The sequence below is a fragment of the Neospora caninum genome, chromosome IV, assembly GCF_000208865.1.
Source record: "Neospora caninum Liverpool complete genome, chromosome IV".
Lineage (NCBI taxonomy): Eukaryota > Apicomplexa > Conoidasida > Eucoccidiorida > Sarcocystidae > Neospora > Neospora caninum.
The window spans coordinates 1,547,392-1,567,535 of NC_018389.1; the positions used below are offsets into that span (position 1 = coordinate 1,547,392).

Below are 20,144 nucleotides of genomic sequence, written 5' to 3' on the forward strand. Positions count from 1 at the left end.
TGACGACTCTCGTGACTCCTAGAGAAGCCGGCGATGTTTGCCCGTAGCAAAGGCCCAGCGACCAGTTTGCAAGAATCGGTTTCCCTCATGAAAATGCTATTTCAGAACAAGGAAACAGTGTAGAACATGCCAACAAAACTTCGAACGTTTTCTTAATCCCACAGCCAGCTCTTTCGTGGTGATGCTCATGGTGGCCTTGCAGCAGTAACGCTCCCACCCTTCCGGCAGAGCTCAGTACAAAACCAAGGCTGCCGAATCCTCGTCACATATGGGTTCACCAGATTCGCCTGCGTCGATGAGGAGCCGTAGGTGTGAAGGATTTTGAGCTCTCAAACAGCATCGGTTATATTCATTGAGAGGCGGCTGTGCATGTTAGGCACTTCTTGACGTGGCCAGCTACCGAGTTAAGCGTTTACACACGGGTGTAATACCCCCGGCTACATGCTTGGGGCGTTCTGGAGAATACCACAGTGGGACCGATCGAGGTTGCCATCGTGCCTGCGGTTGCATGGAGTGAGATTCGCCATCTCTTGTTCCAGGGAAACATTGAGAGTCTTTCCATGAGGGAAGAGTTCCAGTCGAGCTACCACCGCACGCTAAGCCTCGGTTGAAATGTCTCTTCGATCAGGTACAGTGCATATAGCCTCCTTCGAGAAAAGAAAAAAGTATTGTGATTTCATGATTTTCATGATCCGTGTCGGATCATCTTTGTGTCCAACGTACTCAAGCTGGAGGCAACTGAAGTAGCTTCTTTTTGGTAAATGGAATGTTCGTTCCCTGGTCCACACCGTCGGCATGGGGATCCGGCGTTCAACTGATGACAAAAATCCCTGAGGAACCAGGGAAATGCATCTAATCTTGAAGAATGTTGAAAAGCTGCAGCCTAAAGCCTATGTGGAAGGAGACGTCTGCAATAGAGGTAGCCTTACTAGTCAGGAACGGTTTTCGTCAGACTCGGCGAACCACGGCTTCCCGTAGAGCTGCCAGTTTGAGCGAGAGCCAGAGCTGACATGAGGTGGTTACCGAAAGGCTGAGATGCGCAACTTCAACTACAAACTTTGCTCCTATTGGCCACAGAGCGACTCCTGCCTCCGCTTCGTGCGACATCGTTGCGTTTTTTCTTCTTCAGTTATGATGTGCACCTGTTTCCAGGCACGCTTCGAGAAACGGGGAAATCGCATTCAAAAGTAGACACAACAGAACGTGGTTGCGCCGCAATCCGTGTATCTAGAGCATCTGTGGTTCGGAGCAACGTCAAAACCCGGACGCCTTTGGTGGGCCCTTCGCTCAAAAAAATCGTTCTGATATGGTAACCGACACGGATTCTGCAATCAATCTGCGCTGTTGACAGCCCGTCTGACTCGTTCGCCGCCAGCTGCACTTTTTTTTCCTGTCGAACACGCGACGGACTGGCTGACTCACTCCTGGACACGCCGCTCCAGTGTGCAAGAGAAGCGGCTCTTATGGTTATGGAAAAGTTGCCTTTCCCTTGGTCTCTCCTTCGGTTTGTTGAACGGGAGAAAAGGAAACACCGGGGGATTGAGCCTGTCGAGCCCGGGAGGCATACGGCATTCAGAGGCAGCGGAAGGCGCCACGGGGAGTCCAAGGATCAGATGAGTGTGTTTAATAAATTTGGACGACGCTCTCCGCGGCCAGGCTTTCTAGATATCTGATGATTATGGCGTGCAAGCCTGGGGTCACCACAGGGGGGACGTAGATTCGGCACGCATGCTCGGTCACTGATAATCTCGCACACATATTTTCCCCAGCCTGGATTTTAGCGTCTCTCTCTGCAAGGAATCTGGAGAGACGAAAGGTGTGTGTGCTGAACAGCTGTCCGAGACTGTTGCTCGAAAACAATGCGACAGTCGCTTCATCACTGAGGAGGGGGTTTGGTGGCAGGCGAAGCCCCAGGGGAGCATGCAAAGGCAGTTGAGACAGTGGGAACGGCTGACACGGCGCGCGAGACAGCCAGTGGAAAGCGGCCGAGGGTCACGATGTGGGCGGCTTTTATGGGGAAAATGTACTAAAACGGTCGCGTTAGAAGTGAGATGCAAAGCAGGGAACTCGAGAGCAAGTCATCTTTTTGTCTCTTGTCGCACCAGAGGTGCGCCCCGCTCCGTCGCCTGGTCACCTGTGAGCAGATCTGGATTGCTGACCGCAGTGACGTGGAGACCGTAGGTGGAACTCGAGGTTTCCTGAACCAACTCTCCTGTCACAAATGGGGGCGGTGTGCAAACACGGACAGGACACCCACCGGGTTGCCACAACGGCTATCACGCCTCCACTCTTTCCGGAACAGTGATTCACACACACTAGCACCTTCCTCTTTTGGATCAAAACATTTTTTCCCGACCGTTTCTTGTTCCGTCTCTCTTTCGTCGAAGAAGTCTTGCCGGTGCCATCTGTCTCGCCCCGAGCATCGGTGCCGCTTGCGACTACCCATTTTTTTTTTCAAGTCTCCATCATGCGAGCCGGGTTTTCGTTCGTTCTTTTGGCAGTTGGCCTTTTGGCCACTGCGTCGGTGTACTGCGCAGCGGAGGAAGAGGCTGTGACTGTTTTGACAGCCTCCAACTTCGATGACACTCTGAAGAACACGGAGATTGTCCTGGTCAAGTTTTACGCGCCCTGGTGAGCCAGTAATAAAATGTGGGATTTTCCACAGCCGCCGGCAGCCTACGCCACGGTGTGTGGCTTGCTTCGTCGCCCGTGCTGCGCGTACGGGTTGTGCAGTTCACGTTAGATACTATCTTGAAAAGACTTCCCGCAACAACAGTTTTGTCGCAATGCTCCCGCACACTGGGATCGTGGGTTGAGGCAGTGTCTCACGTAACCTCAGAGGGCGCACATGCGACATCGTCCCTCGAGTGCGGGAGCCTTGGACCGCTCGTGTTCCCCACTTCCCCTTTTTGCAGTCTTCTTACACTGCGCCCTTGCGTGTGTGGATCCGCGTTGGGTGCGAAACACCTTTGGTCCTGCAGGTGCGGTCACTGCAAGCGCATGGCGCCTGAGTACGAGAAGGCTGCAAAGATCCTCAAGGAGAAGGGTTCCAAGATCATGCTGGCGAAGGTCGACGCGACCAGCGAGACAGACATTGCCGACAAGCAGGGTGTCCGGGAATACCCCACTCTGACTCTCTTCCGCAACCAGAAGCCTGAGAAGTTCACTGGCGGCCGCACGGTGAGTTTGTTGCGTGCGACACACTGAAGAGCCTCGGTCGCAGTTGCGTGGTTAGGCAGTGAATGAAAAGTTTCGAGTGTGTTTGTGCTGCTCTCGCAGGCGGAAGCCATCGTTGAGTGGATCGAGAAGATGACAGGACCCGCGGTGACTGAAGTGGAAGGCAAGCCTGAGGAACAGGTGACGAAGGAGTCACCTATTGCCTTCGTTGCTGAGCTCTCATCTAAGGACAGCGACATGGCGAAGCTGTTCGAAGATGTCGCCAACGAGTCCCGTCAGCTCGGAAAGTTCCTGGCCAAGTACGGCGTCTCCGACGAGAAGATCTACTCCCTGCGCTACGAGGAGGGCACTGAGCCGTTCACAGGCAAGACCAAAGATGAGCTGAAGAAGTTTGTTGACACTGAATCCTTCCCTCTTCTTGGGCCCATCAACGCGGAGAACTTCAGAAAATACATCGACCGTGACTTGGACCTTGTCTGGCTCTGCGGTACCGAGAAGGACTTCGATGAGGCCAAGGCCGCTGTCCGTGAAGCTGCGAAGAAGCTCCGAGACACCCGCTCCTTCGTGTGGCTGGACACTGACCAGTTCAAGGGCCACGCTGAGAACGCTCTGGGCATCACCGAGTTCCCGGGCCTTGTGTTCCAGTCGAAGAAGGGACGGTTCGTGCTTCCTGAGGCGACTTCTTCCCTGAAGGACGCAGCTAAGATCAGCAAGTTCTTCGAGGATGTTGATGCCGGGAAGATCGAGCGCTCCCTTAAGTCGGAGCCCGTCCCCGAGAAACAAGACGAAGCCGTCAAGGTTGTCGTCGGAAAGAACTTCGAAGAGATGGTCATTCAGAAAGACAAGGATGTCATGCTGGAGATCTACGCTCCGTGGTGCGGCTACTGCAAGAGCTTCGAGCCCATCTACAAGGAATTCGCTGAGAAATACAAGGATGTTGACCACCTCGTTGTTGCCAAGATGGACGGCACAGCGAACGAAGCTCCCCTGGAGGAGTTCAGCTGGTCAAGCTTCCCGAGCATCTTTTTCGTGAAGGCTGGTGAGAAGACCCCCATGAAGTTCGAAGGCTCGCGGACTGTCGAAGGTTTGACTGAGTTCATCAACAAGCACGGCTCCAAGCCTCTCAAGAAGGACGACAAGGGTGAAGAATTGTAAACTGTTCATAACAACAGTCTGTTCCGTTTCACGTGTTCGTAACGCTGTTCGTACATGAGCGGTTGAAACACGAAGCCCCGTTTGGCTCAAGTGTCACCGTCAAGATAACCGACAATAAATTGTTCTGACATACTTCCGGCACATGTGTGTATGGCAGCCATTCCACCGGCGGTGGTACGGCACATACACGGCCCCCGGTTGCATATCCGGACACCGAAGCTGACCCGTTGGCAGCACATTGCAATGCTCCACTCAGCTCCAGAAGTCATTGTCTCTGTAGTCTGCAGGTCATTGTATTCCTTTCCGCAACCGCCTGAAGCGAAACCCTGTCAGTTATGAGGATGCTGATGTGTCGGTTGTGTGGCACCGCGCTTCAGCGTCTACAGACCTTTTATCGATAGGAAGGGACCCACAGAAAAGGTTTAGCTTTGTATTATCTGTTCAACCGGAAGCTGGGCAGTGTACCAGTTTCGCGATTCAGTACCCATTTCTGGCGTCGCAGTGTAGATACACCTCAAGCAGAGTGTGTTGGAAATCAGAGGTTTTTGGATTGGGTAGCCTGGAAGTCGGTGGCCGGAGGAATGTGAAGGAAACAAATAGGGAAAACAGTCATGGAAAAAACCAAGGATACGGTTGAGCAAATCGTGTGTGTGCTGTTGGAGAAATGTCTCGAACAGCGAGTGCTGAAACTTCGTCGCGGCACGGCACAGGATATGCGGGATTTCTATGAGTATGCCCTGATGGCCGAAACTGAAGGTAGGGTTTCTTAATGGTGACGTGACTGAACTTGATGCAAACGAGTCCTACCGGTCAGTCCAACGCATCTTGGGACCAGCCGTACTGTCTGACAAGTGGAAATGTGAAATTGATTTTGAAGAGAGGTCAGCCATACGCTGTGTGTCCACCGGTCTGCTGGGTGCAACTCACACGCGTCATACACGACAGGCACAAGTCTGCCAGGCGGGCGGTCGAAGAACTCAGCCAAAAGAAAGACAAGATATGCGCCAGTTCAGCTGCAGGTACGCGTTGCTGAATTTCGCAAAGCTGGCGTTTAGAGTCTGTGCAACGAAGAGCGACACAGAAATCCAGAAAACGGAAGAACAGCTTCAGGAAATCCAATGCAGAATTGATGTCTTCGAGGAAGCTTTAGAACAGCTCTTGGTAATGGAACATCCTTCAGTTATTCTGCCGGTCGAGCTGCCATGGGGATGTGACTCAGTTTGACAGGGAACATGAAGAAACGGCCCTGCGGCAAGTGTTAGATGATGCAGAGGCACAGATGAATGCGATGCAGTGAGCCCGAGACGCTATCAGTCGGACCATGTCAGGGTTACCATCGAGCGACCGCAGGGAGGAAGAGTCACACCTACTCGATCAGAGCAAGGAAATCCTTGCTACCATCGGCCCCCTGAAAGATGAGTAGGCTGAAGAATTGACCAGTTTGTTGAAGAAAAAGAAAGGCCAACAGACTCTGTTTCGCACCAGACATGCGAAGGAACTCGAAGCCCTGGAGGCAGCCCACGAAGATATTATGAAGAAAATCAAGGTACACACGTTTCTGTCACTATCGCGCTTTTCGTGGCGAAGATCGTGCGCTAGACTGAGCAGCCCGATGACAGTTCGCCAAAACAGTCGATCTGTACACTCGCACGGCGAAAGCGAGATCTCATCCAGGTGAGCTTCACACCGACGCACCTGCCTGCCACAAAAGTACGTTTATGGGAGGACAGATATGCAACGAACTGCAAGCGGAACTGGCCCAAATCGAGGCATCTCACGGCCCAGCCACCAAAGGAGGCCTCGAGACGGGCGACACTCTGACGTGTGGCGTGAAACGGCGCGCTCCTCGCCGCGCGAAAGTTGTATCCGCGGCAACAAGGCAACCCCCTTCGTTGCTAGGTCAAGTCCCAGCTACTCTAGTTTCCGCTGCCACACTCCAGAGACTCTCTCACCAAAGCTTCACGAGTTGCGGCAACTGAGTTGGAGACCCCCGTCAGCTCGGTCGCGGGAAAAGCAAAACGTAAGACATCGGACTCTTGCCGCCGTGCCTGTCGCCTCACCACGGTCATTTAAGGCAGCAATTCTCTTCCGCCCTATCTAAGCATGTCCTTCAATGAGTCAAGCGGTGGTCACATCTGCAAGGGCCCACTAGCCCGCGAGCTTTTATGCTGTATACTGGATTGACAAGTGAAAAAGTTCGGAGTTTGCGGGTTACACGCGGACCACATGACGCGAGATCTGGTGTTGCGACTGTCACATCACAGGCCTTGGGAATGCAGGTTCCAATCAGTGATTCCTTGCTGCTTTCTTTCGATGTTTCGAAGACTTGTCGTTCCGTTTTCTCTTTCGTGACTTTTTCTTGTGATTGGAATCGCGCGAGCTCTTGCTGTCGTCACTGTCACTACTATACGTGTCCGAACTGCTGCTCGAAGCTTTGCGCTTTTTGTGTTTTTTCTTTTTGCCTCGGTCCTTCTTTTCCCCTTCTTTGTGTGTCTTCTTCCACTCCTTGGATATCTTCGCTGCAGCCGTGGGAGAAATCGGGACAGCATTTGCATCTGTGGCAAACGCGGGCTGTGCCACAGTCGACTGTCCAGGACGTTGTGGCTCGTCGTCCTCCAGCATTTCATACTTGTTCCCTGAAATGCACAGAAACACCGCACCACAACTGTAGCAGATGTGCGACCAGAATCCCCAGCTTCTTGCCAAATGCAGTCTCTCAGCACATCCGCTAGGGTCCGTGGGATTCACCTCCTGTATTATAGCACTCGTGCGCCATGTGGCCTTTCCTGCAGAAAAAACGGAAACACACATTCACCGGAATCAAACAAGTTAGCAGCAGCACGAGAGTCAGTCACAACAGCGATCAGGCCGCAAGCTCAACTCTGTCCGCAGCACGCACCCTCCACACCGCTGGCACGCGATGTTGTAGATCGCGTCGATCGTTATCCGTTCTTGCTTTTGCGTTTTGGCACGGGTTCCCCGTGACCGAGAGAGGTTGTTTGGGTCATTGTCCGCTCCATCTTTTTGGCTGATTCCTCTCATGTCCAGGCCATATTTGCCGCCTGCCTCCACTTTGGTCACCTGCACGCACCGACGCACAAAGGTATCGTCTCCCGCACTGACGGAAGGTCATTACCACCGACGGGAAACTGCAAGGGTGAGGGCAAGAGACTCTGTGCGACAGGCATGAACTGCTGGGAGAGAGAGAGAGCCGCGTCCGCTGTTCTGAGCTTACCTTCACCCAGACCTTATCACCCACGGCCAGCACGTCGTCCACTCTGTCGAGCTTTTGGCTCGAGATACACGAAATGTGCAACAAACCATCCCTGTCAAATCCATCTATCTGCAAGACACCACACCGAAAAGCACGCACAGAGAACAACGACAGCTGCGTGGCACCAGTGGTCGGAATTGCGTCCGGCACAACATGTGTATGGGAGGAAAAAAGACCTGGTGGGGGGCAGACTTACTGACACAAATGCTCCGAAATCTTGAATCCGCCGAACAGTTCCTTGGTGAATCGAGTCCAGCTCCGGAGTTTTTATCCCTCCTCCCTCTCCGCGGTGGCTGAAGGTTTGACGCAGCGACTCCCTTTCAGTGCCGTCATGCTGGTTGACGCTTTTCATGCACAAGCGAAGCTTTCCGTCTTCTTGACTTAGTACCTGGCGCAGCGAGAATGAGGCAGAGACATAATGCACACCGCTTTAGTGTAACGTTTGCTAGAGTTCAAATGACCCCAGACTGCTCACAGAAGCAATTTGAGGTTGTGAGGCGACACCAGGTATTCGGTGTCCGTTTCGTCTCGGTGCTGACAAAAGTGAACAAACCCGAAGGCTGACCGCAACGTACCTTTACCCAGATTTCCTGGCCAACCGCCAAGACGTCCTCGACATTTTCCACTCGTTGGTCAGAAATTCTAGAAATGTGCAGCAGCCCCTCTTTGTCTAGGTTTGGTACCTGTTGCCACACCACGTGAGGTCCACAGTCAAGACCGCCTCTATAACCAAGGAAAGAGTGAAAAACAAGAAATCGGGTACTTTAGTGCGTCTCGTGACCCAAATCGAAAGGCGCGCCCCGCCAGCTGCAGATTTCTCCATATTGGGCAACTAGCAAGGACAGATTCGCTATCGAGGTCCCCCCCAAAAAGCCAGCAAGATAGGACATAGAAAAATCTTTTGTTCGACGTGGAGTTTGTTGTGATACCCGCTTCTGCCAGGGGACGTAATGGTTCCACACTGGCAGCCTCTTACTTTAACAAAGGCGCCGTAAGACTGAAGCCTTTTGACAACACCCTTATGAATGTCTGTCGACTGTGGCTTTCCATTTTGTCTTTCCTCTGAAGGCGAGGGTTCTCGATCATAGCGAGGATCGAAAGCCTCCCCAAATTCGTCGTCGAACATTTCAACTCAAGTGGAAGGACGCAGCGAGAAAAAGAAGTTTGCGGAACAGCCTCCAACGCACGCGGCTGTTCATCTCAGCTGGTGTCGACCCATCCACGTCTGCTCCACATACTCTCCTTATTTTCCGCAGAGAGAAATAGCAAGAGGATGTGGCGGAGGCGGAGGAGGCTGAATGGACAGTGCACACACCTGAGAGGACGAGAAAACTCAAAATCTGTTGGGACTAGCTCGCACCCTCGTCCCCGAGGTTGGCTGTTATCGTCTTCCACAAAAGAACCCCGTGTTGCAACACCCGACCACAAACACGGAGCAAGACGCTATCCCTGAATCCAAAATGATAACGCGCTGCGAAGGACGAACCTTTTTGCTGTCACATACCTCCGCAGAACTCCGCCACAGCTCCTCAGCACCGTCTCTCCGCGTAGGAGCGCTTCCAATCCACTCGACAGAGAAAAAAGGGGGAACAGAAGACACAGACCACTGCTAGAAGAGACCCTCTCACGCGGTTGATTTCCAGTTCGGGCAACCTGCTGCCTGCAACAGTTTTGCCACTGACCTGGACGCTCTAGCGAACTCTCCCTATTTCTTATTCTGAAGGGTTCTTTTCGAAAACTAGGCGCGAAACTTTGCGGGCGGGCTGCAGCCGACTGAAAAAGCCACAGCAGCCGGCACATCGGGAAAACGCGTCTGTCGAAGGGCGGCACAGACCACGTTTCTGCCCATGAACAGACGGACGGTAAAACAGTTCCTGACGCGGAAACGAGTCTTCAAACCCTGTCTGATGGAGCCCGTTCCAGGCTCGACCGCTCCGCGAACTCTCGGCAAGTTTCAGCAGGGAAGCACTGAAGACGCGTGTGCGCGTCGCCAGTCGCCAGCGAAGATTTGCTCTGAGTTTGGCTCCGGAGACCAACGAGCGACAACATTCGCGTGAATTCCAAATTTTCACGCAGGACCAATTACCGCACGCGGCGATGCCTCTCCCACAACGGTTGCCTGTTTGGAAGCTTCAGTGTCTGCATTCCTACCGTGTGTTTTCCCCCGACCGTCCGATCAGTCCGCGATCGGTCGCTGCATCGAGCTCTCGAAACAGAACCCCCACGCTCCTCACACGAAGAAGGTGAACTTGTCTCGGAAACAGTATGCTTCACTCTTTTTCTTGGCAAAGGCGCTCTCTGCTTTCGGCCGCCGGTTTTCAATTTTCCCCCTCTGCCGCCTCCTCTATCAGCGTGGACGCCGGGGCGCCAGAGAGACAGCTTACACTGTCCAGAGACAGCGCCAATGCTGGGCTGTGGAATCACGAACTTACGAGGCGAAGATGTGGGCCACGCCGCTTGTGCTCCCTTTTTTGACAAGTCCGTTTGGTCTTTGAAACTCCCTTTAGGTTCCGCGTTTTCGCACAGGCGACTTCTCTTCTCAGCCGGCGCCGCTCAACGGCGTTTCGGCCTCGACACAGAGCCCGCGCTTTCGATGGACGACGAGCCGTCACGCGTTGCGGATCTGCAGAGAAGCGCATGTCAGCAGGAGCGCACGTACGCGGCTCGCCAAAGCTGGGTTAGAGTCGTGTCCAGCAGGAAAGACTTCCTCTTGGCGACGCCTTTCCCCTTTTGTATACGCGCGCCAAGTGTATATCCCCCGGGGCCCGGTTCCACGACTCCCCGAGGACCACAGCTGCCGAACCCCCTTTCTTCCTTGCTTCGAGCTTGGAACACGACTTCTCTTTTCTCCGTATCCACCTCTGACCCTTTTCTTGTCTGCTACCCATCTGCCTGTTATCCGCCATGAGGCGCGACGCCTTCCGGGCCATCTGACCTCCGGGCGCTCCCCTTCTGTGGCCTTTTTTCTTTTTCTTCTCTTCTTTCTCGTCTTCGTTCTCTCTTTCCGTCTCTCTTTCTCCTTCTATCCCTCTTCCTTTTCGTCGCGGGCTCTGTTCTCTTCAGAGGTCTGCTTGCCAGATTGCCTTTTCCGGTCCATTTCTCCCGTTCCTCGTGACTCGACGCGTCGCCACCCGAAGACTCCCCTGATGTCCCCCTTGCGCTGCTCCTTCAAAAGCTTCGTTGCGTCGCTCTTCTCTGTTGTCTCTCTCTTTCTCTGCGTCTGTTCGTCTCTCTCTCGCGCCGCTGCGTCTCCGGCTCTCTTCGTTTCTTCCGTTTCCCCCGCCTGGCCCGCGTCCTCCGCCTTTGCCGTGCTTGCCCGAGGCCCTACGTGGAATCCGAGGCCGCCTGCGTGTGGAGCGCTTCCAGGAAGCAGCAAGATGGCGATCTCCAGTCTCCCGCGTCGGCCACCCTCCAAGGCGGCTTCTCACCCGGAAAAGGCCGAATCGCGCCGCCCTCACGTGTTCCCTTTCCACAGGAACCCACTTCTCCCGACGCCGCACGCGCCTTCGCTCTCTTCCTCGTTTGTTCCACACAGTTCGGCTGGTGCTGAAGACACAGGGAAGGAAGAGACACCCGCTTCGAGCAGCGACGCACTGCTAGCCTTGCAAGAGGGCCTGCGTCTCCGCTTTCTGTCTAGACTGGACCAGGCTTGCCGACACATGCTCAAGCACGTCGACTTTGCCCCGTCGACGCGTTCCTCCCTCGCTGTTTCTGGGGACTCAGCTAACTCCGCTGCGTTTGACGAGAACGCCTGTCTGTTGCCGTTCGCTCTCGCTTGGGGCCATTCGCTCACAGCCTCGAAGTCCAGCGATGGAGACGCCGAGCCTGCATCTGAAGCTTCGTCGGCATCGCCTGCTGCGCGTTCCTCTTCTCCCGCTCTCCCGACTCGGGGGGATCTTTCGCAACTGCCCTCGTTCGCTTCTTTCCGGGAAAGTGGAGACGTTTTCGTCGCCTTAGACCCCTTCATGGAGAAGGTTCTGCTCTTGCCGCCCCGTCCCAACGCTCGTGCGGCGCGTCCGAGTGGAGACGCTTCCCCCGGTGGCGCCGCGTCCGTCGCCGACGAGAAGCCGACAGGCGGCGCGTCTCCGAGGGCGAATGCACCCGACGGCAAGGCGGCGCGACTGTTTCCTCCCGTGCCCGCCACAGTGATCCAACGCATCGAGACGCTCCTGGAACGCCCCCCTGTCGGGCTCATTGGTGTTGCACGGTACGGGACTCCGGCGTCTCCACCCTCCCCCGCTTTAGCTGCGTCCTCTTCCTCTTCCGCTGCTTCAGTTTCTCTTCCGCTCCCACGAGGCGATCCTCAGGTCTTGGTGGTCAGGCCGTTGATGGTTTCTGCGCCCTCGGAGACAGGTCGGAAGCGCAGGCGCGGCCGCGCGTCTTCGGCGCCGTCGCCTTCTCCAGCGCCTCTTCCGTCCTCTCCGGCATGTTCGCTGTCGCCCGCTTCACCCGCCGATCCAGGTGCGGCTGCCGCGCCGTCGCTGCTCACAGACGCAAACTACGCGCCTTTCCCGACAACCTTCTGGCTGAGCGACGAGCTTCTGCGGCGAGACATCTCGACGGTGGAAGTTCAGGGAGGAATGAAGCTGATTCAACAACGCATTGGGGACAGTGCGGACTTGCAAAAGGCTCTGGTTGCCGATCACCTGCGCTACATCGCCATCCGGTGGCTCTTGCTCGACGTCCCGGTCCTAAAACACTTTTACGAAGAGGAAGACAGAGCGACGGCACACCAGGAGACAGACCGCCCCGCGGAGACGGCGCAGGCGCAAGGACAGGACGACAGCGAAGACGGCAAAGAGCAGGGCGAGGAGCGGAGCCTGCCGGTGGCGTCGAGCCGAGAAAACCATGCTTCGCGGCGAATCCGTGCCAATGCCTCGCACCGGTGTCCCCTCTGTCGTTTGCTGCATGTCCTCCGCGAGCGAGGCATTGGAGGCATCGGGACTTTCTGCGCCATTAGGTGTCTCCACATGCACTACGCCTTCCACCTGGCCCTCCCGCCCACCACGGTCGGGGCCTTCGTCGACGAAGAACTCGCAAAACTCGAATCCGAATCGCCACACGATTCTGATCTCTGAAGCTACAAATGGCCGCAACCTGCTTATTCAAATGTACACCCATATATATATATATATATTTATGTATAATATGTATATATATATGTAATCTGTGTAGTACCGATATCATGTTTACATCGGTGTGAATAGGTAGGTGGAGTGATATGGTGTGCGCTTCCAAGACAAAGGGCGTGGCGAGCGGAGAACGCGGCCTTTCCTTGTGTGAAGCATATAGGCCGCGATGCCGTTCGCGGCACGTTTTACCTCGTTCCTTGTGTGCCGGCATGGTGCCATCGGCCGGAGAGAGTTTTATGAGGGATTTAGTTGTGCGGGGGGAGAGCGGCTGCGCGTTCTTGCGAGTGCGGCGAACTTCGTAAGAAGGCGGTTGTCTCCGAAAGGCGCGGGGCCGAGACTGGTACAGCGTGCAAGTCTGTCGGACTCGAAATCGGCGAGAAGAGCTGGAGGTGGCGGCGCAGACGGGTGCGCAGACAGACGGGAGTGAAAGACTCCTGAAAGACTGGCGCTACGAGAGTGTCGTCTCAGGTGTTTCGGATAGAAAAAAGTTTTGCGTCTCGGCGGATCGCACAGCTCTAAAGCTTGCACTGAAATCTCCGCTAGCGTCTCAAAGATCCGAAATGTGCAGTCACGAGACAACTTCATTAGCAGACCGCGGACGTGTGGCGTCTGCTCTCCTTAATCTTCATTTGTCAAATCGAATGATGCAAACTCGTGTCACAGAGCACGCATCCACAATCAAAGTCGAAGCGGATACAGAGAAAGAGCGAGAAAGAGGGACCGAACAAAAGATAGAAAAGAGGAGAGATAGAGAGACAAGGAGAGACAAGGAGAGATAGATAGACAAGGAGAGATAGAGAGCCGAGGAGAGACACAGATACAAGGAGAGATAGAGAGCCGAGGAGAGATAGAGAGACAAGGAGAGACACAGAGACAAGGAGAGATAGAGAGCCGAGGAGAGATAGATAGAGAGACAAGCAGAGATAGAGAGAAGTGTGAACGAGGAGCCATTTGGTTCTGTCTGTGGTCTGCTCGCTTTGTTCACACGGAGACCCGCCCCTAGCACACATGGTTTCAACACACTCGCGAGAGGACCGAGGACAGGCGCGGCGTCTCTCTGCCTCAACGCAAACGGCTGGCACATCCAGTCCCTTGTTCGTCTCGTTTTTGTTCCTCTGCTGCCTGAATACGAGTCTTTCAGGGCATTACGAGGACAAAACGCCACCGGGAAGCATGGGGGGACCCGCCGTCTGCCTCGCCTCTAGCACGGTTTGGCCGTGACAGGCTCCCCAGTTGCATGCCGTCTCCTTCGTCTCCAAAAAAGCTCCGAGGCCTCGCGCTTCGTTGCTTCGGCGAGCTTGCCGTCGCCTCCCCAGCCGATTTCTCTGTCTCAGCTATTTTTAGCTACAGACCTCCCAGCTTTCCGAAATGTGAACGATTTCCGTCCACAACTTGAGGTAGCGGCGAATGCTGGAAGCAGCCTTTCTGCCGCCTTGCCGCCGGAGCGCGTCCCTCTGCGCCGAAAGACCGGCCGAAGGCGACAAGCTAGAAGAGAAGGAAGAAGAGACAGAAGAGGAGAGTGGAAAGGATGACGAAAGAGACGTGGGACAAGTGGAAGAAGGGGGCGGAACGGAAACGCGAGATGAAGGAAAGGAGGAAGTGGACGAACCAGCAGAAGACGTTGAGGTTGAAGACGCGAGATGCCGGGACGTGTCGCTGGACGTTTCTCTCTCTCGCTTTATTTCGCCTTCCTGGCTTTCTCCCCGCCAAACGCGATGGACGACGCGACGGCGGTACACGAGAGTTTGAGGTGTTTTCGGTGTCGTTTCGTTTTTGTCAAGGCCGCCTGCTTTCCGCGAGATTTCCACGTCTCTCGCTGCAGATTCCGTCTTCACCTCAGCCGCGGTTTCGTGCTCGTTCCGTCCCGCGTCGCTCGGCGTCTCTGCCGCTTCTCTGTCTCCTCTTTTCTCAACGTCTGATCCCTCTCCTTTCTCTCCGTCTGTGTTCACCGTCTGAGGTTTGCATCGTGCGAGCGGCTTCGCCCGGAAGAAGGAAAGCAAGGGACTTGCGCGCGGCTTCCCGCCTTCGCCCGCAGGCCCCGTTTCAGTTTGCAGTTTCTCCGGTTCTACCTCTTTCGCGCTCTGACTGCCTTCTCGCTGCGAGTGTGCACCGAGTGAAGGCGCTGCCTCTGCCTGCTGCCTGACTGTCCGGAACGAAACAGAAAGGAAAAGCTCAGATGAGGCACCGGAAGCCGCAGAAGAAGAGAAAGCAGGCTGACGCGTGACTCTGCGAGGCGCGCAGAGTTCCAGTTGTTTCAGGAGAGGAATCTGCTGACAAAGAGAGAGAATGGAGTCGGAGGTTAAGCGCCGGGGAGTCTCGAGAGTAAGCGCGGAGAGCTGGGGACACGACGAGGAGATCAGAAAAGTGAGCGAGTGCGAGAAAGCGGGAACCGAGAGGGAGAGACACCTGAACGGGCAAGAGAGTCGACAAGCTCAGAGCGGCAGTGGAAGAACGATGGGGCGTGCTCGGCACGAGAAAGGCACAGCCAGAGCGGAGGCCGGCGATGAAGGCGAGAAACGGAAGCACGGGAGAAACCGAGACAGCGCCTGGGGCGAGAGGCAAGAAAGGGCTGAGAGGAAGCAGAATCCGATGCCTGAGGCCGAACACGAAGGACGAAAAACCGGAGGGCGAGGCAGAAAAAGAGAAGACACACCAAGATGCGGGAGAGTCGATAACCACGAAGCAACGTGAAGACGAGATTCACCAAGAACGGGTGTGGAGAGAAGGCGCCGAGACGAAACTGGAGATCTGTTCACAGCTCGGAGAGGGACGGTGGAGAGAAGTCCGGGCATTCTCAAGGAAAGCGGACGCGAGAGGAAACCGTGAGACCGATTCATGCCGCGCAACAGAAAGGCAAAACTGGAAACGAAACGGCCGAAACTTTCCTGCAAGAAGGCGCGGCAGGAATTGCGCGTCGGAGAAAAGAAGACGACGGAGTACACAAAGGGAAAGGAGACGGGCAGAACGGGGACACCCCCGAAAGATGCAGCAGCGGACGAAAACGAACTCAGAAACGAGACGTGAGAAGCGAAGCAGAGAGCTGAGACGCGAGAAGAGGAGCGTGACACGTGGAGAAGAGGCGCTGGAAGAGAATTGGGACGTTTCTGTCGAGGACGAAGTGTGGTACACACCAGAGCGGAAACAAACGGAAGGCACAGATTTTCAGAAATGGAAAGGGAGAGTGGAGGAAAGCTGTGTGGGCCTTACTGCAAGCTGGAAAAGCAGGGAAGAAGAAGCAGGGCGTTCGCGGAAACGTGCCTCATAGAGTGCATCCCACGCAGAGACTTAGAGGCTTCTACGAGGCAGTCTGCAGAAGGAGAAGACGCATCGCTGCAGGGGCGACAAGGCGACGACGGCGAACATGACGAGGGCGAAGCAGGGACGGCGCACGCGTTTGGAGAAGCGCAGGCGCGAGAGCAAAGGGGATGGCGCAGACCCGGGCATGGGTGCCCAAGAGCGCTTTCTTCTGTCTCCTCAGGGGAAGGCGTCTCTGTCTCTTGACGTGGAGTCCTCGCCTCCCCAGTCACCGCCACCTTTGCGCGTCCTCTCGCGTTTGCCGTGGAAGAAGGGAGAAAAGAAGGGAAAAAGGGAGAGGCGGCCGACTGCAGAAGCTCGCGGCTAGCAGGAAGCGACACCGCGAGCGCCTGTCTCTGTTCCCGGTACTCCCGATTCTGCACCGCAGAGTCCATTGCGTGCATCCACTCCCGGCACTGAAGCAGAACGAGCGAAGCAGCAGAGAAACCGCACGACGCTTCGGAGACAGTCGACACGAGACCGCAGAAACCAGGCGCGCTCAAAGTTGGAGACGACGAGAGAAGCGACCCCGTCATCGAGGCCACAAGTTCAGCAAAGCGGAAAATGGACACAATCGCGCCAGTGTCTCATCGTCTTCCAAACCTGTTAGTCGATGCCTGCCGCCACATCCAATGACGTTCCTGCTCTGTAGGCATATTAGCCAATACGGCCGTCTCCCGCACTCCCTGCCTCGCTCTCGACACTCCAGCCCACCTCTATGCTACCAATATACATCTATAAATACATACGTTTGCGTTATATGACGTATCTATGCTGGTGTATACCCACGCACGCATGCGTGTGCATATATATATATATATATACATATATACATATATATACATATATACACAGAGAAATAAAGGTTTCATATATCTGTGTGCATCGGAAGCTTGACTGACGAGTCACAGGTAGGCTGCTGATCGGTTTTTGGGATGCGGGAACACAGCGACACTCGGAAACGGAAAAGCGTTCTCCCTTTGTTGTCCTCAGCAATGGACATTTTCGCGGTGTGGCTGTGCCCTCACTCTTCCGTTTTGGTGACAAAAGGAACGAGCTCTCTGTCCTACACACCGGTTCTACCTCTTTCGCACAGTGCAGCGTTCTACGAATGACCGTTGTGGGAGCGGGATACTGTTTGCGAAGGACTCAAGCACGTAGCTGACTGCGTGCGCACGCGAGGTGTTTCGACAGACCGACAAGACGACGCGGACTCTGTAGATCTCTTCACTTTCTGTGCAGAAAATGTGCCTTGGCAAGACACGATTACGTTCCGAAACCGCAGAGCGCCGCAAAAGGAATAAACGCCGAGGGAAGGGAGGGAAAGCAGAGGAAGGGGGGACAAAAAAGAGAAAAGAGGAAAGGGGAGACGGAGGGAAGAGGAAGGGAAGAGGCGGAGGAAGGGAAGAGGGGGACGAATGGAAGGGGTAGAAGAAGGAAGAGAGAGAAAGCCTACCGTGAAGGCGATTGCGATGAAGGTTTCGGCATCCTCGAGGAAGGCAGCCAAGAGTGGCACGAGAACGGCGGGTATGGACAGGTTGGGATGCGTTCTGCTGTCTGGAGCCCCTTCGTCAGGCGCTTGTCTGCATTTTGCCCAGGCTAGCTCCGAGGCGAGGCGACTTGGAGAAGCCGACAAAGAAGAAGACGGGGAAGAGGTATCGGAAGAGGAACTGGACGGAGAAGCTGAGGCATGCGGCAGCGATAGGCACCCGAATGGCGAGTTGGAAGAAGTGGAACAAGAAGGACACGAGGAGGCAGCAAATGAAGCAGCTGAAGAGGAAGTGTGGCAACGTTCCCGAGGAGGACGCGTGACGGGGGCCAGCTCCATCAAGGGCCGTACAGGAGGAGATGTTTCAGCCATGTTGAGGTAGCACTCACGATTGTATGGTGCACCAGAGAGCGGGAGAGTCTTCCTTTTGCGGGTGGTGTTTTGGGACGAAATTCAAAGTGCTGGGAGGCGGAGGCCGCTGGAACGACAGCTTACCCCCTCTGAGGTTCAGCCTTCTGTCGTTCCGAGAATAGAAACACCGAGACTCCACGAACACAGAGGGAGAACTGTTCTTTAACGGTCAAAACCACTTGCTTCTCAAGGCATTCACCTTGAAATCCGGCAACAGGTTTTGGTTGGACCGCGCAACCCGCCAGTGGGTTCTGCCACATCAAGCCTGAAAGGCAGATGCAGAGAATCGGTTGCCTAGACAGCCCAGCAGCTTGACAGAACCACGAACACGGACGGGTGGACCCAGCGGAACGTAGACGGGTTGGATATGGATACGTGCAAAGCAGGGACTTTGGAGAGGGATGCGTCGGCGGTTCTCCATTCAGTTAGGCGGGAATATACGGCTGCGTCACTCAAATTGAAATTGCGAAACAAAGCAGAGGGTGTACGTACACTCAGCTTCGACTTGCGGAGAAGTCAGCGCAGCTGGCGAATTTGTCACGGACTTTCGCGGGTTGGTTCCTTTCGCAGCAAGTCGTCGATTGGGTACTCTAGCAGCTGGCTTTTTCAGGCGCCTCGCGGGTTGCCGCTTTTCTCGACATTCTCGAGGGAACACACTTTCTTCGCCGTGCGAAGCAGGCACACTTTCCCCTAGAACGTTCCTTTTTACTGGACTCAAGAGTGGAGGGGTGAGTAACGCCACGGTGACCGTGTCTGTTTGCCAAAGCTTGTTTCACCGAGGCGGAACGAGGCTCGACAGCTCGACGCTCGAGAGAGGCAGACAAAGGTCGCGGAAGACACAAAACGTTGCGGCAAGGCGTCGCTTCGAGACCGTCCGGAATCTCGCTGTGAGTCGAGGCAGTCCGGAAAGAAACGCACAAGGACAAACAGTCGACGGAAATGTGGATCATTTATGACGGAAGAAAAGCTGGCCCGCCAGTGCCGAGCCGCCGCGAACCGAGACCAGAGGGACGGAAAACTCGGTTAGGAAGGCGCGGCGGCAGTGGTCAGCTAGTCACCACCGAGGCGAAACGCGCGTTTCGATCCGAGAACTCTGACGAAGAAATCCGCGTTTGGCCTTCCAAGCGTACGGGTTCTGGTCGATAAATGACGAGAAGAACGAGCAAGAGTTGCCGTGATGTAACGGACGCAGTCCGACAGCCTGTCGCTGCGCTGTCTTCACTTTTGAGTGACTAACAAAGCCTGCATTTCTGGTTGCACCGACGCTCCTCGGAGCTGTCGGGGGGACCGGTCATTCTCGAGTGTGGACGGGCGTTCCTTGCCGATGGAGGAAGCAACTCACGAACAGAAAGGAGATGCAGAAGAGGATTGAACCACGAGAACAGATGTGCATCGAAATATCGAAGCGGTCCCTCAGCGGTTCACGGGAGCGGAGCACACAACGACCGCTAACATACGGCCAATAGCGCTGTCCAAGTTGTCACAAAGAGAGGCTGTTCTTGGAAGAGAAACCACACCGACGGAAGGCGTAGTCAGGTCATTCGCTCATTGACGTCTTGTAAGAAAGGCGACGAATCGGTCGGTTCTCGCCATGCCAGTCGCCGAGGAGACGCACCTCCGCAATTGCGTACGCGCCGCGAGGAAGCCTGCAGAGCTCGCACCTGCTGCGGGCTGTGTTTATTCTCCGGGGAGTAGGCCGGCTGTTGGAAAATGAAAACGCTTTGAAGCGCCGCTGTGAACCAGCAGCTGTGGAAGCGCCCACGTGCCAGAAGCCCGCCAAGACGTAGCGGCACCTCGCTCGTACCCAACGAGGCTGCTCGCCACACAGCGCTGAGGGACTTCACCAGAAAACGTTCCTTCCCTGTTCCTAGAAATGCCAGCTAGGGCGTCTGTATAGACACACACAGCGGGTTCTGGGGTTGGCTGTTGACTGAAACTCCTCGATCCCAAACACGTTTTTAAACTCGGCATTTGACCTTGAAAATACCGGCGAATACAAAAGACAGCTTCCGCCGAGTCGCCTCTCTGAGAAGCAGCACACTTCCTCTCAGCGTGTATCTTCACACTGCACGAGTCAGTTTCCCCTTGCTCCTTCACGTGGATGCAGTGACCATCCGCGACGGACAACACACGGAGCAAGCACGAGTTTCAAGCGAATACATGAAAGACAGGCCTCCTGTTTCCCTGTGTTGAGACAGACACGAATGCTCCA

At 55.2% G+C, this 20,144-nt stretch overlaps 3 protein-coding genes across 3 annotated transcripts; 2 read left to right on the forward strand and 1 right to left on the reverse strand.

Moving 5' to 3' along the window:
* Positions 1–2,467: 2,467 nt before the first annotated feature.
* NCLIV_011410 (protein disulfide isomerase) lies at positions 2,468–4,332 on the forward strand (the record flags this gene model as incomplete). The annotated part of the gene is made up of 3 exons (XM_003880659.1): positions 2,468–2,631; positions 2,982–3,180; positions 3,280–4,332. 3 exons carry the CDS (start codon positions 2,468–2,470, stop codon positions 4,330–4,332), a joined length of 1,416 nt encoding a protein of 471 aa, XP_003880708.1.
* A 2,286-nt stretch (positions 4,333–6,618) lies between these two features.
* NCLIV_011420 (putative S1 RNA-binding domain containing protein) lies at positions 6,619–8,737 on the reverse strand (the record flags this gene model as incomplete). The annotated part of the gene is made up of 7 exons (XM_003880660.1): positions 6,619–6,968; positions 7,081–7,118; positions 7,232–7,413; positions 7,568–7,675; positions 7,803–7,994; positions 8,182–8,329; positions 8,583–8,737. 7 exons carry the CDS (start codon positions 8,735–8,737, stop codon positions 6,619–6,621), a joined length of 1,173 nt encoding a protein of 390 aa, XP_003880709.1.
* A 2,528-nt stretch (positions 8,738–11,265) lies between these two features.
* On the forward strand, positions 11,266–12,684 carry NCLIV_011430 (conserved hypothetical protein; the record flags this gene model as incomplete). Its single annotated transcript, XM_003880661.1, has 1 exon — positions 11,266–12,684. One exon carries the CDS (start codon positions 11,266–11,268, stop codon positions 12,682–12,684), a length of 1,419 nt encoding a protein of 472 aa, XP_003880710.1.
* Positions 12,685–20,144: the final 7,460 nt, after the last annotated feature.